An 18,671-nucleotide genomic window follows, 5' to 3' on the forward strand; every position below is an offset into this window, starting at 1 on the left:
CTTGACTGTAAAATAGAAATACCACTGAACTCTATACACGGAAGGCGCGTTGTATATAATTCATGACGTGTTGAAGTTGTCCCTATATCGAGGGCCGCCATTTTTATTCCGTGAGTGTCCTTATCGATGATCAGAAATCGATGGATAGAGTTAATTATCTACAAAATATCAGTGATATACCGGTAGTAACCATGGTTAATATCTTTTAACCGAGGGTGGTATCTTTACTTTTTATTCCAGATAATTTTATTGTATATTCCACGGGATAAATCAAAATGGCAGTCTTCTTGGGCGGGGGAGCGTGGAACAGTTCTTTTCCCAATGCGTTTTCCATAGTATATAGTTCAGTGAGAAATACACCCGTGGGCGCAATTAGCTATTTGAAGTCCAAGACCCACCTAAGGTAGTTCTACATAACAAACCGAGGGATGTTTACGATTGTAATTGTCCGAGTGACCGCAGTGTAGTGTACATGAAAATTTTCAATTAGGTATAACTTTACAATTATACAATTTTATATACCTGTTATAAACCAATCCTAGTAGGTATAGGTAATAAAAATAATAAATCAGATTTTATTATTACTTTCTTGGACGAGCTTTTAAATATTTGTCACCCTTTACAGGAATTTGATCTAGTTAGGTTATTTGGTTACCACAATTTAAATTTATTATGTCTTCTAAAAAGGTTACATAATAATCTATACATATTATATTTTAAAAATAATAAAATATAATTATTTGTATTATGTTCTATTAGGTCATCTCATTTGTCCTCAAGTCAACAAATGGATGTGATGTCACAAGATCTATTGGAATTTGCTATGCAAGGATTAATGGTTGGAAATAGTTCTGATACTCCATCTCCTGAAACTGTTGCCCAAATTAAGTTCAAAAATTTACCATCTTATGAGGTAATTGGCGTAATTCTTAAGCCAACTTTTCTAGCTGGCAAAGACAGATGCACGTTGCGAAACTTTCCTGAAGGTAGCTATATATTTTATTATTTATCTTAAGTTATTTATATTTATAATAAGTATCTTATTTATTTAGGTACGAAAGAATCGCGATTCAAACTTTTTGTGCCACTTAAGGCCATCAATTTTGTTTCCATGAATCGTAATATTTCTTTGGGGAAACGTGATTACCCTTATCAGTTCCATATTAGAATTAGTCAATTAGTGGAACCTATGACTAATGAGGTGACAGATTGTATGCCTCTTGGCCTACACATTCGACTTGGTGGGAAAACATGTCCATTACCACCTATGGCTCCTCATACTCGTCCAGGAGATGAAACCAGACGATCTCCAAGACCTATAGATTGCACTGATCTTGTTAAACTCTCTCCATTCATTCCTAACGAGATTAATATAAATTGGTTTCCTGACGGAAAAAAATACGTTTTGTCTATGTTTCTTGTAAAAAGACGAAGTTCAGAAACATTGATACAAAGTCTTGAACAAGGAAATGAGGCACAGACCGCTGATACTATACAGCCAGTTGCTGTTGTTGATTCAAAACCACAAGATGAAGTTCAGCCACAACAAGAGGTTACCAGTTCTGAGCAATGAGTAATAATTGAAATAGACAGTCCATCCCCTCCTTCAAGTCTTATCACTACAACTGAAGCCTACAACTGAAGATACATCAAACTTTAACATTTTTATGATATATAAGTTCTACCCATATAGCATAGGGTACCTTATAAGATAAAATTAATTCTTAAAATGTTATAGTTAAAAAAATTCAATTAATAATATAATAATATCCTTATTAAATTATAATCTACTCTAATACTTTTATCTCAGCCAACACAGTTTGCCCTCAAATTATTTTTGACAAAAATTAATTGAAATAAAATAAACCAATATTTTTAATGAAATTATTAATATTTCTTATAAAATAACAATCGGCCCTGATGTATTTTCCCCAATATTCATAAATAAATGTGTATTTATTCTTACTCCAATAATTACTAATTATTGTCCAATTTCTATATTATAAATTATTCATAAAATATTTTCAAAAATGGTTAGTAAAATTATTATGCTTTTGTGCCATAAATTTTTATCAAATAAGAATGATTCAATAAATTATTATTTTTTTTATATTATACCTATTTAATAAATATGTTTTTTTTGAATTAATAAAAAGTTTTTTTTTTGCTTTTTTTTATCTTTTTTATCGAACATTTATCAGATTTTTTAGTAATATAAAATTCAGGCCCTGCTACTAAATAATAATCATATCACTTTGTTGGTATAGAAAATTAAAATACTCATAAATTCTGTTTTTGATGAAGATGCTAACAATTGCCAAAAAAATGACATAAGTACCAACAAATTATGCATCCACATCCTGAGCGCCAACATTTATTTTCTATTTTAGGTGTGTTTAAAATAAAATTTTACCTATCTACAAACAACATAACATTAAAAATGCATGAGGTACTTTAATTTAAACATTTAAAAGTCAATTTCATAAACAATAACATTGTTCCTACTGGCTAGCACTATTGTTAGCAATTTTTACTAGTTGAGGATGTGTGATATTATTAAAATTCAATATTTTGGTCAGAGCCAGGTTGGACAAATTTAGCCGACCGAGTTTTCTGTACTTTACCCGCCCACTTACAAACTGGCGTCCCTTGGGTACGTTTTTATTACGTGCCATTTTTTTTTTTTTTTATAGTATCTATTGCTTCAACGCAGTTTCTGATGACTTTTACGGCTCAAAATTGTCACAGCCCTTTAGTTGTATTCGGTAACCAGGTCAATCTGGCCCTCATTTAGGTAGCTATCTTATTATAGCTTTAAATATGTCTATATATATTAAAAAAAAAACGTTTTAAGTTATTATTCAAAGTTGCAATGATTTTCTAGACAACATAGCTATTTTGACATACACAATTGTTTAGTTTGTTTTTATTTAGAATAACTACTCAATGATATTCAGTACAGGATAGGATAAGTACCAGCCCACACAAGTTTTAAGACTTTCACTAGTCTAGAAACCCATTAAAATGGGTTTACTATAATTAAGTTTAATACAATCTACCAAAATATAGTCCAGCCTAATGAATTAAACACAGTAACTCACTGGTTCTATCCGGGCCTGTTGATATTATTTGAGATAATGGGATACAAAATATGCAAGGCTGGGCATTAACGAGTTAAAAAGTTGAAGTTAAGTTAAAAAGTTAATTTTATTTTAACTTACTAAATTTCTTTCTTAATTAACGAGTTAATTTTTCATTTTAAGATGTAAGTTAAGTTAGTTTATTTTGTTTTTAATTTTATAATATTTCACTATTTCAGTCTATTTTGTTTTCATGTCAAAAAATATATATCGTAAATTGTTTAAAGTTAAAAATTTATATCATTTGAATCTAACTTATATGGAAATACTGTATGAAGTATTAACACTATATCCAATAATTTAGTTTTGGGTTGGAAAAAAATTAAGTACGCTAGTGTTGTATAAACAAATTAACATTTTTTTTAACTTAATAAAAAGTTAACAAAAAGTGTGTATTAACTTTTAACTTAACTGACTTAACCTATAGTTAAATTAACCTTTAACTTTTAACTTTTTGTTATTGGTGCATATTAACTTAACTTAACTGAGTTAAAAAAAAATTATCAACTTGCCCAGCCTTGAAAATATGTATAAAGGAATGATAAGCACATTCGATTTTAAAGACAAAATTAAATTAATATTTTTAAATAAATTCTGTTCAAACGAGAAAAAAAATTAATTTCTAACTTAAAATGTTTTATTTTTTAATAAAATATATTATGTTGGTTGAAAAACCAGAAAATTTACTTAACATGATTCATGGAAATTCTATGGATGTAAATTTCTTATTAGTATTGATTAAAAATATTATATTTTTCTAAAAAGATACCTCAATTAAAATTATTATTTATTCAACCATATTGTTAGATAATATGTATTATAATTTATATTATTTTACAGTTGCTATAAGGTACTTAAAACATTTACTGATTTATCACATTTTGCAATTATTGTATAAGAGAAATTTTCTAAAAAGTTTTCTCTTAGGTATGACCTTCTATTATTACTCTCGTTAGGAAATACATGATAATATTGAAGCTTTCAGTCTAATCATAAAAAATGTATTATATATTAAAATCAAAAGGTATTTAAGTGTATACTGCAGGCACTTCACTCGTAGAAATTAGGGACATAGTAATTAAGAACATTCATGATAATTGATAAGGTACCTACATTCATAATTCTTAACCATAAAATAATCAAACGTAATTTTTGAGTGTTATATTATTCATTTTTGATAAAATCAATACATTACATATAATATGTTAAATAGTGTTTATGATTAATTAGTTTTTTTTTCAAAATAATACAATCTTCATTAGGTACATAAAAAAAAATAATTCAATTCTGAAAAGTTTAAATTTCATATTTCACTAACTATTTAATATGTATATAATATAAGGAATAATATAGTCCTATTAAACCAATATATTTCATATTATGAAGGGACAACAAAATAATGTTTCCTGTTTACTTAAAAACGTTTTGTAACCTACCAGCAATAGTAATACAAACAAATTAAACTTCCTTAACATATTAACTGCTTAACAATAGTAGTAGAATATCTATATAAATAATAACACAATGTTTCTGTTATAATTTAATATAATATTATAATAAAGCACTAAATATAATCATTATTATTACATTAAAGTAATGACCTGTTACATGTTCAATAATTATTTACCTATGGTAATATACGTTTAAACTTATTTGCAGTATTACAAATAATAAATACCTAGACAAATAATGCGCACATCAAAGCAAATAGAAAAAATAAATTATAAAATAATAAATGAACTATGTGGGTGAATAGCAATTATACAATTCATAACGGCCAATATTTTTATCAATTCAATTCAATTAAAATGTAAATATTATTTATTTTGTATATAAAATGAACATAAAAATATGACTAGCCTAAATAACAATAAATATATTTAATCATAATCATACCATACATACTGAATGGATTATAAATTAAAAATAAGATAATATGATACAATAAATATTATATTTTATATTATTTAGTAAGTCAAAAATTTTGGACCAGAATATTGGGAAATGATTAAAATACATATAAAGGTTTTGTTTGATTAACACCTAGTTTCATACAATCCACTCCGCCCAATATAACGAACCCATTTGACAACATCGTGATCAGAATAATTCAACTTTGGCTCGAAAACTTTTAAATACCTGACTTTGAATCCAGAAGGAGCAAATGGTACCTCAAAATTCATAGAAATTGGGGGTCTTGTCCATTTTTTCTTAGTGTCAGTCTCTAAAAGATCAATTTCAGCTGAGAGCTGTGTTTCTTTCATGCCTGCCATCCTCTTAATTTTCCACACAATTGCGTTATCTGAAGCCTTGTACTTTGCTTTACCTTTTAGACATAATAATTGAACACCGGCAGTGTTCAAGGGAGTGGGAATCTTGACTTCTATTTTTTGTCCTAACAAGGAGGGTTTGAAATTAGACTTCAATACAGCTTTTACTTCCATACGAGTACGGCCCACTTCTCTCACCAACGGTATAACCCTGAACGGCAATGATATATCTTTAGTAGTACGGTAACGCATCAACTCAAATTCACCGTCGGGTGGAATGAAGCTTATGGAATGTTCGGTTTCAAATTTAGAAAGTTTTACACATTGATGAAACTGACAGTCGTCGATGACAACAACTGGTTTGCCAGAGGCAGTTCTCGAGCTTGTGTCATCAAGGATCTTGGTGCCCTTGGACTCCATGACGATCTTATCGTTGATACCAAACTTGCATTCGGGCATGCCGCTCAGGTAGGACTTCATGAGTATGCGGCCTGCAACATGCGCGGACAACACTTGTCCCTGAGGTGACATGAGCAGGTTAACATACTCGAGCACGTCGAGGAATAGCTCGTTACGGCGGTACTTTATGCCCTCGCGCCGCCATCCGATCTGGCCAGTGACCTGAGATGTGATTTGCATCTGCTCCTCCTTGCTCTGGGACTTGACGCCCGTTTGCGTGATGAACGTCTTGAGCACGCCCGTGTCACAGTTCTGCGGATAGCCAAAGTCGAGTATCTCGTCGAGCAGCTCGTAGATGAGCACAAAGTTGTTTTTGATGTTCTCCTCGTTGATCTTGCCGAAGTACGACTGCATGACCTGCGTGAACCGTATGAGGAACTCGAATACCATGGCACCGTTGACGTTCTGCTTGGTGACCGCGGCCAGCCAGATGTTGGCCCGGCGGATGTGGAAGAACGACGTGCGCGCAATGTTGGTGACCGGCGAGCGGACCTGCTGGCGGGCGTGTATGACGTTCACGCGGAACGCGTCCACGGCGTTTCGGCCGATGTCGTCACGGTACACTCGCGATATCAGCACCTCGCCCTTGTGGTTGTACATGAACAGACCGCCGATCATGGCGACGTCTGTAGTTGCTGGATACTTGCCGGAGTTGGGTGTTTACAGGACGGGCGGCACGGAAAACTTTTGAGGGTAGGTCGTCGTACTGAGTGGGCACCTCTAGGATGAACCGAAAAGGTAGTTGCCTCACCGGACGCGATGGTCGTATGGTGTGATGCGATCTCGGCGTGCAGTCGACCGCGGGAATAGAAACGCGTCGTTGGTAGACAGTGTCGGGACGAACGGCGTTACGCTTCGCCTAGACGTGTCGATCGATTGATCGTGTATTCGTGTGTGCGCGGCGACTCGACGTTTCCGTTATCAGAGCACCGCGTTATCACGTCCCCTGCGACCGGACACGACGTCGTGGAAGAACCGCGGTACATGTCCCGCACGGGATACCGGTCGGTATAAAAAAAGTCTCGAAAGTTATGTTATCAGTTTATCTCGAATAAATAAATCGAGTATTCGATTATTATGATTGCATCCACGTAAATCATAAATGTTCAGTGTTAATTTTATATTATTATTTATTTTCTCACGATTCGTCGATTGTAAGTTGCGCTTTCGACTACCTACTACGAAATTCTGTTTAGTATTTTTCTAGTATAGTTTTTAAACTACACGTTTTGTTCCTATTTATATGAGAATGGAGGTACCGGTGTTGGGAACCCTTGGCTGTAGTATTACACTGTAGAATACACTATACATTAGGATATTTTAGCCATGTAAGCATAGGTAATGTATTTCAAATTTTTTTTTGATATTCTTATTACTACGCAATCGCTGGTCGATGTATGCATTTTGTTAGACAGTCGTAAAAAGCCAGCGATTCCGTGAAGACTATTGTAATTCTATTTTATTTTTATAACGGTGTTTTGGTATACATATTTAAATAAATAAGTAAAATTCTTCAAACGAATTGTTTTGTGTTGAATTCCTTAAGTGTCAACTATAATAAAAAACAACTTTACGATTACGAACGATATCAGATTACAGATTACGGACGATATCGGCTTGAACCGAATAACCGTACACAATACTAGATAAAACATAATTTATCTGATGAATACAACCAGTGAACGTTTTTTTTTTTTTTTTTTTAAGGTTTATGGCAGATATTGCAAAGGCGTATCAAGGTATTAGATATGTACCAATGACTTGGGGCATTGATGATTGTCATTTTTCATTTCACAGAATGTTAGAGGTATCTAGGTAAAAAAAATGTTATAAAATATCATAAAAGTGTATATACTATGATAGTCCAATAATATTGTTTTTTATTTTTACAGATATCTAAGATCCAGCTGCATTATGAGTGTGGGTGATAAAAAATGAGAAAACTAAAAATCAATCGTTAGCTGGAGTACGAGTACCTAGTTATCTTAATAAATAATCGGATTCATTCAGTTTTATATAACAAATGTCAGAAATGAAAATAAAATGCTTACCTTGCATCTAAGCAACTACCTACGGATTCATTGATTTTATATTATTGTTATAAATTATAAGAATGAAAAAGGTAAATTTATTTTTAATTAGGTATTAAAAACAAAACAAAATCAGTAGAAGTAGCTTTTTAGAAACACGGATAATCTATATAATATTACAATCAAATTTTAAAACAAAATGTCTAGAGACATACCAGTAGAAACCAATTGCATATTAGAAATAATCGGTTAATTGACACATTTCACCTTGGTCCAAAAGTGTTCCTAATAAGTGGCTTCTACTGTAAATTAAACATTTTTTTCTTGTGATTATAGAAAAAAAAAACTTGAGATTGTGTTACCTTCTTCAGTGTATGAATCTGAAGTTGGAAAAAGGGATTGTAACAGAGATTGAAACAGCTCATCAGTCTGGTAATATTCAAAAAGTCAGAAAAAATTAATTAGTTACAAATATATAAAATTATATTTTATAGGTTTCCCCGTTTGGTTTTGGACCATAACATTGCTGCAATGGATGATGATTCGGCCTTGTACCAGTCTGCACTCTACAGCCCATCAAACTAAGAAGAAAAGTCAAACTTGCTGAAATGTATGCATGGTGTATTAGACTCAGTGTTGGTTCAATTATTTTGGAAAAGTAAAGTTACAGTACGCATCACGAAAACGTGCGGATGACCGCAGCGCGCTGTGTGTCGGTTTTTCAGTAAACCAGTGGGCCTTAATATTTGATCCATCACAGGTGCGCGCCACTGGCGCGACGGGTACTATATGTTTTGAAAAAAACAACTAACCTGCACCTTTAAAAATGTCCCTGTCTTTTGTTGACTTTAATATCATTAAATACATACACATAATTTATTAATATAAAAATACGAGTTTTAAATTTTATATTTGGCGCGAAACAGATTGGCCACCACCAACGAGAAATTGCCACTGGGCGCGCGGCGGTCATCCGCACGTTTTCGTGATGCGTACTGTAGGTTACACGTTTCATTAAATATTTTTATTTAAATTATATTCGCGTTACCAGACATTATTTTTATCACGTTACGTTACTTTGTCAACAGAAAAATAGGGTGTTACAAATAATGTCACTTACTTAAAAATCAACTACAAAATCATTTCAAATAACGACTTTGAACTAGTAGGTATACTATTATATAAATTGTATAGCAGTAATCAGTACAGGTATAACATTGATGATGTAGGTGCATTGTTAATCACTTAATGTTATAGATAAACCAAATGTAAAAGTATTAATTCCTGAGACCTTTAATAATACTGTTGATTATTATCTAAAATTTAATTGATTTTTAATTTTTCTCAAATATCCTAGATTCCTAGTCTTTAGGGGTGTATCATAAATTCTACATTTGTAACTTATTTAAAAAAAACGATGAAAATAACACTTTACTCCGTAGAAATTACTTTTAAAAAGTATTCTCATTACAATTGCGTTAATTTAAATAAAATATATTGAAAAAATACTAGCGTTACTGCAAAAGTAATTTTTTTACGGTAATTAGTAATTACTAATTTGTAATTTGCGTAACATTATTACACACAGGCATTACTGTATTACTTGATAACACATATGGGTACAATGTTCTCTTAATTATAATATTATTATTTAAAAACAAATACAGTATTATTATATTATTAATAATAATTACTTTTGTTTCATTTTCAATGACAGCGTGTATCAACTAATACATGTGTTGGGTAATTGTCTCTATTTTACTAACGCATAACATACTAAAATCTACGCTAAGCAGTTCCAATTTTGTGTGGTTAGCTTTAATATTATAGTGAATTGATCCAAGGGCGCCCGCAAGTGAAAATTCAGGGTTGGGGACAGCCTTAATTTTTATTAATAATCAAACACTTTTATACTAATTAAATACTTTTATTAACTAATTGAACACAAATTGCAATTTTATTTTATTTTTCCCAAATTCATCAACAACTTTTTCAGTTAAATGAAGGTCTTCAATTTTTTTTCTATGAAAACTTAACATACATAATCCGGATAAACGATTCTCACACATTATTGAACGTAACCAGGTTTTAACACAACGTAATGTGCTGAATGTTCTTTCTGTACTACAAGTTGTTGGTGGAATAGTCATATAAATAATAATACTTTTCTTAACAGTTCGATAAAATTCACAATCTTTAAAAAAAAAAGAAATATTTTCCTTTTCATTAATTGATGAAGACTCTTTCATCATCTCCCAATAATCATACCATGTTTGACCTTCTTCTACTAAGTTTTCTATTTTATAATGAGTGTCTAATTCTTTTAAAATGTCAATAAAATTTATTTTTGTCATTTTTAACATAGTCGATGGGTGTAAAAATCCTAATTTAAATGGTATTTCATTTATTGGACTAAAACGAATTTCTAAGGATTGAATTAAAGAATCAATAAAGGTATATTATATAGAAATCCGAAAGTACTCATCAGGAGTATATGTAACAATATTTTGACGATGAGTTTGTTTTGACACTACTCGTGGAATTTGTATGTCCAAGTTAAATTGAATTGCACAGTTTCTTACATCATTAAATATCAGACTAAAATTCACACTCTTCAATTCAACGATTAGATAACCGCAGTCCACAAATAATCGATTGTAGTAGTTGTTAGTTGTTACTAACTTCAAATCACAGTATATCGTGATAATAAATTAGCGGAAATCTATTATCACGAAGTATATCTACAGAATATAAATAATAACACACCACACCTTGGTACCAATAATGATTTTTAGATTTTTGGGATATTTTTAATTTGGATGTAATTATTTTAACTAACAGGAAAGCTAGGGGGGGGGGGGAGTTGTCCCTCCCCTGCCCCTCCTTGCGGGCGCCCTTGAATTGATCTATTATCAAACTTTTAGGTGAGAACATTATTCGTGTTCTCTTGTTGGATTTTTAGATATTTTTATTTTTAAGTGAGTTATGAATAAGGTTGAGGACTTTTAATTAATTAAATTAATTTTTTCTTATTTGGATAGATATATCAGAATAATGTGAGTGATGTTACAGAACACAAGAAGGTTATATTTAAAACTTTATTTTGCATATTTTGTCGTCATTGCATATAAATGCATATTTGAGTATATTGAATAAATTAAGAGCATATTATTTTAAAGGTACAAATGTGGAATTTTTTTATATAAAATATAATATAACTTACAAATATCGTGTAGAAATATTATTTTCTTAATGTCTACCTATTATACAAATAGGTAATATTATTATTATAATATTAATATTATTGGTTAGGTACTTCATTATCTGTCCGATAACACCACGAGGCTTGTGTAGGAAGTAAACTTTAGTTGTCCATCATAATTTATCCTATACTGTTATTTGACTATCGTGCAATTAATTTTTCAAGTTTTTGTCAATAACTAACTAAAATATTATTTTTTTATATTTTTTTTTGCATAAATATTATAATTTAGGCACTATATTTTATATAATACATGTTTTTAGACTTTTAGAGCATATTTTAAGGGCATATTGTTTGTTTTATAAATGCAATGTGCATTTATAGTTTGAAGCTTTTGGGTAATAGAAGTCCTTAGCCCTAGTGATGGGTATATAAAAAATTAATATTTACAAATTCTCATAATTCACTAAAAATTAAAATATTGTAAAAAACCAACGAGAGAACACAAATAATGTTCTTACATTTATGTTTTTTAAACAGGTAGATTCACTCTATTATTTTTTTTATATGACTATAGGTAATTATTAGGATGCGGATTTGTATGTATTAAAAATTTAAAAACATTTACATATTTATGTATTTAATTTTATCCAATTATGTAATTAAAAATACAAGATATTATCTAAAATAAATGTTTTTATTCTTGAAAAAAAATTATAAAATGAGTATATTAAATAAGTACGTAAATATAAATTATACAACACTACATTATATTATTATTTTATTAACATTAATTAGGAATGCATTAAAAATAAGTATTTATTCATTGGAGTTAGGATCTACTTTGCCGTCAACAAAACAATTGATAATCATATACTTTTTTAGGTTGTCAAAAGTAAATTGACGATGATTAGGACGCAATATGTTTTTATAGCAGCTTAAAGACCTTTCCATGTCGACGGAAGTTATAGGAGCAAATTTAAAAGCCCCTAATTCAGCTGACTAAATTGACTAAATAGACTTGGCATTTTAAATTAAACACAGTGATATAATTATAATATAATAACATCTATATATATAAAAGAAAGTCGTGTTAGTTACACTATTTATAACTCAAGAACGGCTGGATCGATTTGGCTAATTCTTTTTTTGCTGTGTTTGTTATTGTCAGGAGAAAGATAATATGAAAGAAAAAATTTAAAAAGTTACGGGGTTAGTGGAAAATAACGTGGTGGTGATGAATAAACTAAATACTAATAATAATATTTTTTTGTAACCAATGGCAATGTGAATAAAAAACACATGATTGAACAATGCCACGGAGTAAAATAAACTTTTTTGAATCACCGTGGAGACGGAATATGTGTTTAATCTTATCTTTTATATTTTCATACCCCTCAGTGATAAGGGTTGTCCAGAAAAAAATAAACTAAATAATAATAGTGTATTATATATTGGTTGCTATTGGTTAGTCGGGCATGTTTGTTGATTTGTATTATTATTTTTGGTCAATATATATTTATATATAAACGAATGTTTGTATGTAGATTAAACCTCTGGAAAGAAGATAGGCTAATTTAAAAATGATTAAATTTTGTTTTTTTTTATTCATTAGGTTTTAGTATCATTAGGTTAGGTTAGGATTTTGTATTAATTGATTATATTAATCCACCGTAGGTGGAATTAAGTAAAAACCACAAACTTGGTATAACTTTGATACTTTAGAGTTAAATCATACACTTACCTACAAACATCACCTAACCTAACTAACTTAACCTAACCGCAGGTAGATTACCTACCTGATAATATACTGCTGCGAATCAGAATGTTTATTCTGGGCAACAATAAAGTTAATATAAATCTAGAACATCATACACCGAATATTAAATAACGCGTTGAAAAAAATTTGAGTCATACAGTTTGTACATTTAACGGGTAACGAAGTGCACGGAATCAGATAGTCCTGTAACATATTTCTATAAAGGAATCATTCAAATATTATTATTCGCGACAAATATGTAAATACATAATTTAATTTTGTGTTCAAATATTATAACAATTTACTAATAAGAACACAAGACTATATTCACTTTTAGTTTTTATCAAATATATTATATAATATTAAACAAGCAAAAAAAAAAACTTGTGAGTGTGAATGTTCATTTTCGTATGTTATGCCTTAGTAAGACGGAGACAACACCTTCAGCATAACATTATAATATCCTCTAAACAATGCAACTGGTACATTTTTAATCTGCTGAAAATAGCTTTTAAAGGAAACTAGTCATTGTAAAAACTTAACGATTTCAATTTTGAAGATCCAGATGGACTAGAAGATAATTTTTGTCGTAGCTAATCAAATACTATTAATTGTTTAATTTAGATTAATAAAGAAAAAATAATTTTTAAAACGTGCATTTATTTTACAGTACAGACATTAAAATCTATGAACAATTAAGATATACAACACCTGATACCTACTAATGGCAGCTTGCATAAACAACCACTTAACATTCAATGAATCAATAGTGGGCTAATGGTTCGTTAAACATTTTTTTAGTTAGTGGCTTTTTGATTAATACTTTAAATGAACCAATTTTTCATGAAACCTGGCTCAAATCATCTGAAGATAAGCTGAACAGGAAGAATACACTAAACAAAATATTGTTTTAAGTTTAAAATTTTCATTAAATATATTTAATATTTTTATTTCTTTATGTTTTAGGGAATAAGAAAGAAAAGGAAGGCAAACTCATATTATAAAGTACTTTATTTATCAATTTGTACATTCAGATAATAGTGTTCAAACAGTTTGATATCCACAGATACTCTCTTTATTACTGATGGTTTGAATTTACCAGTAAAAATACTATTATATTAACATTATTAATTGCAATAGAAGAGATACTTAAAAAAGTAATAGTTTGATTGCTTACAACTAAGTCAACCATTATATTTTAAATAAAAAAGAAAGTTAGAAATTAAAATTGAAAGTTCATTAATTTAGTACAATTTAAATAACAGTTATAAATGTTTTGGATCTTAAATATAAATTTATTTTTCATCATTATGTTATTAGTATGAAAAATATGCTATAAATAAAATGCTATATATACAAATTAAATGGTTAAACATTATGAATTTCTTACAATTTTATGATAAATTATTAAATTAGTTCATATTTTTAATCAATTCATGAGACACGCCTTTATTTTAGCTTTATTGGTTACATCGATTGAAAAAATATAATATTTTAATATAATAATTTAACTAGAAATTTAAAGACTAAATAGCTTTTTTCATTGAATTGCTGCAGAGGTTAAAAATTAAATGTTATAGACATTATGTAGATAAAAAGTCTGTTATTGGAGATATATTTTATTTATTAATAATAACACAAGAAATATTTAGAATAATGTATGAGTTGAATTGCTTACAACAAAGACAATCATCGTATTTTAAATATCTAAAAAAGATAAAAACTAAAATTGTTATTAAACTAATTTAACATCATATTTATACGTTATGAAATTATTAAATATAAATTAATTTTTTTTTTCAAATTTATGTTATATTGTGAAAATATATTATTAATACATTTTATAATGTAATGTGCATGTGCCCATGTGGAGTCAACATAGCATACATTTATTAAATTTCTCTAGAGGTTAAAAGAGGTTCATGAGAATTATGTAGATGGTAATTCTATATGTAGGTATATGTTTGTAAATAATAAAAAGTAGTAAATAATTAATGATTTATTAATTTATCAAAAACCCCTCATAGTGGTAAAATACAGGACATTAATCAAATTTGAAGTACTTAAATTAAAAAAATTGAATTAAAGAATACTATATTATTTAACATACATTCATACTTTTAAGTCAAAATTTTAATATTTAAAAAAGCTAGCATATAGCATTTGTCTTAAAATAAAATTAAAAATAATAATCTCACTGTGCTTGACATAGAAGGTTAGTATTATGTACTTAGTATATCTGTCAACTAAGGAACAAACATATCCAAACTATAATCCATTCAAAATGAGATTGGTACACGGCGGCGATCAGTTTTCGTCGGGCGGCGGTTAGACATATGGCCAGATGCCGTCCCCACTACGGCAACACGTCAGGCGCTGCCACGCCTATGCGTACTATTTGGCCGCCCATACCAATCTCATTTTGAACAGACTATGTGTTATTTAATACACAATTAAATTTTTTATTTTATACCACAATATAAACAATCAGAAGTATTATCTATGATAAGACTGCACATATTTTTTTTAGAGGCAATGTATAATTTATATATTATGCAACCAATAATCAGGATCATTCTTTATTGACTAATTCAGATGGAAGCATTCAAGCATGTCAGATGGTTTTGAATAAAGCACTTTATATTTTCCGTGACTTTGGCGAGCAATGATATCGTAACATTTAATTTTACTATAAAAATGTATAAGTTAACTTTAATGCAAAAGGTTTTAAAAAGAGTTCCATCAACAAAATTCTAAGAAAAAGTTTTCTATATAGCTATATATACAATATACCTTTTATATGTTTTCTAAAATTTATATTTTTAATACTAAAAGATACTTAGTTTAAAGATACAATAAATAGATGTGTCAAAGTCAACTAAGAATTTAAAACACATTACAATGGTTGATGAATTGAGAACTAAGTCTATTGAGGTAGTAAAACATTTCGACAAAAACTATACCCAACTAAAAATAATTTGATTGTAATTTAACTAACACTATTTGTATATACAAACAAATAAATAAGCGTGTGTCAGAACATCAGTCTTGTTTCAAATATTATTATTACAAATAATAAATTAATAAAATATATTTTTTTTTTATAATATAATTTACTAAAATAAAGGTTTTTAAATCATCAAAAAAATAAATAACAATGTAGGTACATAATATATAATTTAAAAACTTAGTATACTTTAGTATACTTACCATAAAAATAATAATTACTGTTAATTTGTTAGTTGTGATATTTGTTGTTTATTTATGTAGTCAGTTTACTAGACCAGAAGGTTACTAATAAATATAAAATAATAACAATAACTATAGAAAACTGATATCATTTTCTTCTATGAAGGTTATATGTAAAAATTTTTTTTTTTTAGTGAAATATGTATAGTAACGGTTAATAGTAAAATGACAGGCACCCAATAGGCGATACGTGCCAATAACCAATTGATATTGGTCACTATTTCTTATCGTTCCATGCATTTTTAAAAGCTTTTAGGAATTAATAACTGTACATTTTCCCAGTCCGATAAGTTGTATTCTTTTTTTTGACTATATCACAAAGTTTTTGATACAATCTGTAAATAAAATTGTAAAAATACTTAGACTCTAATGATTAGACCTAATTTAATTATTAAAATAAGATATTTTGTAGTGTAGAAGGACCATATTATAACAGTTAAATCGATGCAAAATCAAAAAATATAATATAATATTATACTCTTAACAATGTGGATTGCAAAAAAAAATTTAGTTTGATTACAATATTTAGAGATTAACTTCAACTGTCTGTGGTACTCTTCCATTTTTGTGCCCACATGGTTGGATTTTAACTCTGTTACTTCCCTAGAAGTGTAAGGTTACAAATTTTTATTCGATTCATCGATTCACCAATTTCTAAAGCTTGAAGAAATTATATTGGTGCAGTGGTGCAAACACTGAACAATTATAAATAATTAAGAAAATGCTATACTACTACATAGGTAAGAAGGTATGTAATAATAATTAGAGTTAGGACTTCTAAGTTCTTAAAAATTCTAAAAAAATGCATGCAAATATACTAAAATGTCTAAAAATGCCCTTAAAAAATGTATTATGTATGACATTATTAAATCTGTTAAAAAATGTATTATTCATCATTTATTCAAAATAATATATTGGGCACCTATACATTTTTAATTTTTAAAATTTTTTTATACAATTTTACAATATATAAACTGCAATGTATAAAATTTACAACAGAATTACCTACACTAAAAAAATTTGGTTAAAAACGAAAAACATACAAGAAAAATATGTCATAAATATCATAGAAATAATTTACAGCTACAGGTTTTCGAGTTTTACTTTAATAGACACATTGAGATCGAAAAACTCTATAAGTAAAATTCGTTTTAAAAAATAATTTTCCCGACCATAACGCCAGCGCTATCTGCCGTTATGTGTGGATATTCTATGCTCGCCAAACGATTTCACTCTCGTTGGCAGATCACGCTGCCACATATAATTTGTATTGTATTTAATTTTGTGCACTTACGTTTTTAATATTATTTTCTGATTTTAACATAATATTTTCGATTCACCCGAAGGCTAGTATAGAACTATTCCTATATTATTCTCCTCTATTTATCGATTTTCAACTGGTCAACAGCACCGATACTACTATACTAGTTTTACAAGGTTCTAACTTTATAAAAACCTTAACTTTTAACTTATACAAGTATATTAGACCACATACTGGCGGAAAACTGATTTTATACAATAACCTTATGATTGCACCAAGATTGACACCACTACACCAGGAACCAGTGTACCTAGGGTTAGGTTAGGTTAGACTGGTATAGTTATTTACATTTTTTTTATAGACAGATGGTAGTTTTTTTACTTAAAATTGTTTACTATTATTAAGGTTTTCAATCAACTGTATATTACTATTATAATGTAGGACGTAGATACCTACTATATGAAATATATTTTATTATAAAAATATAAAAAAATTACTGGTTGTGAGTTGTTGAGTTTTAAATGTATCTACGTTGTGTAATAAACTTGAATATAAAAACACGAAAATATCACCAACACACTAACTAATAACTATAAGGGTTATATTACTCTAAATATTATTCCGATAGTTTCACTGTGTACCTACCTAAACTGTAAATAGATACTTATAACAATAATTTGAGTTGTAGAAAATGGTGAAATGTTTCAATAGTTCCTACGGTTAATACATTTTTGGCAACAAACTCTAAAATCGTTTATTGAAAAATTATTGTTTATTATGTATATTATGTATCAAAAACTTAAAATTAATTACGTCATAAGTGATAAGTAAGTAGGTACCTACTACTGCTGGGTAGGTAATTTCTTTAAAATATCAAATTAATGATGTACAAAATTATATATAATATATCGATATCACAATATATTATGCTTATTGTAAAACACCTTTACAGATTGTCAGTCTTATAAAGAATACTTTTATTTTGTATTCGGAATACATATTCGAATAAATGAGAACTAAGGTATTCAGAATACGTATTCGAATAGTTCTTAAAAAATATATTCAGAATACATATTCGAATACTATTAGAATACTTTTATTCACAAATAGTTTTTGTCAGTTTTTGAATGGTTGGTAATTAAAATGTATTAATTAATAATTAAAAATACATCGTAATCATAAGTTATTTATAATTTTTGACCACAAATGATACGGCCGATACGGCCATACGGGATACAACACATTGGTGTTTATAAAAATAATCATATCATGGGCCAATATTATAATATTTAAAGAATACA

The 18,671-nt window shown here is 28.8% G+C and overlaps 1 protein-coding gene and 1 long non-coding RNA gene across 5 annotated transcripts; one reads left to right on the plus strand and one right to left on the minus strand.

The window, feature by feature from the left end:
- Nucleotides 1-4,960: 4,960 nt before the first annotated feature.
- LOC132934086 (AP-2 complex subunit mu-like) lies at nt 4,961-6,789 on the minus strand. Its single transcript, XM_061000368.1, has one exon. It carries the CDS (start codon nt 6,485-6,487, stop codon nt 5,177-5,179), a length of 1,311 nt encoding a protein of 436 aa, XP_060856351.1. The 5' UTR covers nt 6,488-6,789; the 3' UTR covers nt 4,961-5,176.
- Nucleotides 6,790-6,918: 129 nt separating this feature from the next.
- On the plus strand, nt 6,919-14,848 carry LOC132934087 (uncharacterized). Of its 4 annotated transcripts, none has more exons than XR_009662979.1 (7): nt 6,919-7,207; nt 7,577-7,684; nt 7,762-7,991; nt 8,236-8,331; nt 8,394-8,568; nt 13,531-13,640; nt 13,827-14,848. It is a non-coding gene; the product is annotated as an uncharacterized LOC132934087 (long non-coding RNA). The 4 variants fall into 4 exon arrangements; XR_009662980.1 differs by having other exon boundaries at nt 6,921-7,197; nt 8,394-8,557; XR_009662977.1 differs by having other exon boundaries at nt 6,922-7,207; nt 8,394-8,557.
- The last annotated feature ends 3,823 nt before the right edge of the window (nt 14,849-18,671 follow it).

The sequence above is a fragment of the Metopolophium dirhodum genome, chromosome 1 (assembly GCF_019925205.1).
Source record: "Metopolophium dirhodum isolate CAU chromosome 1, ASM1992520v1, whole genome shotgun sequence".
Lineage (NCBI taxonomy): Eukaryota > Metazoa > Arthropoda > Insecta > Hemiptera > Aphididae > Metopolophium > Metopolophium dirhodum.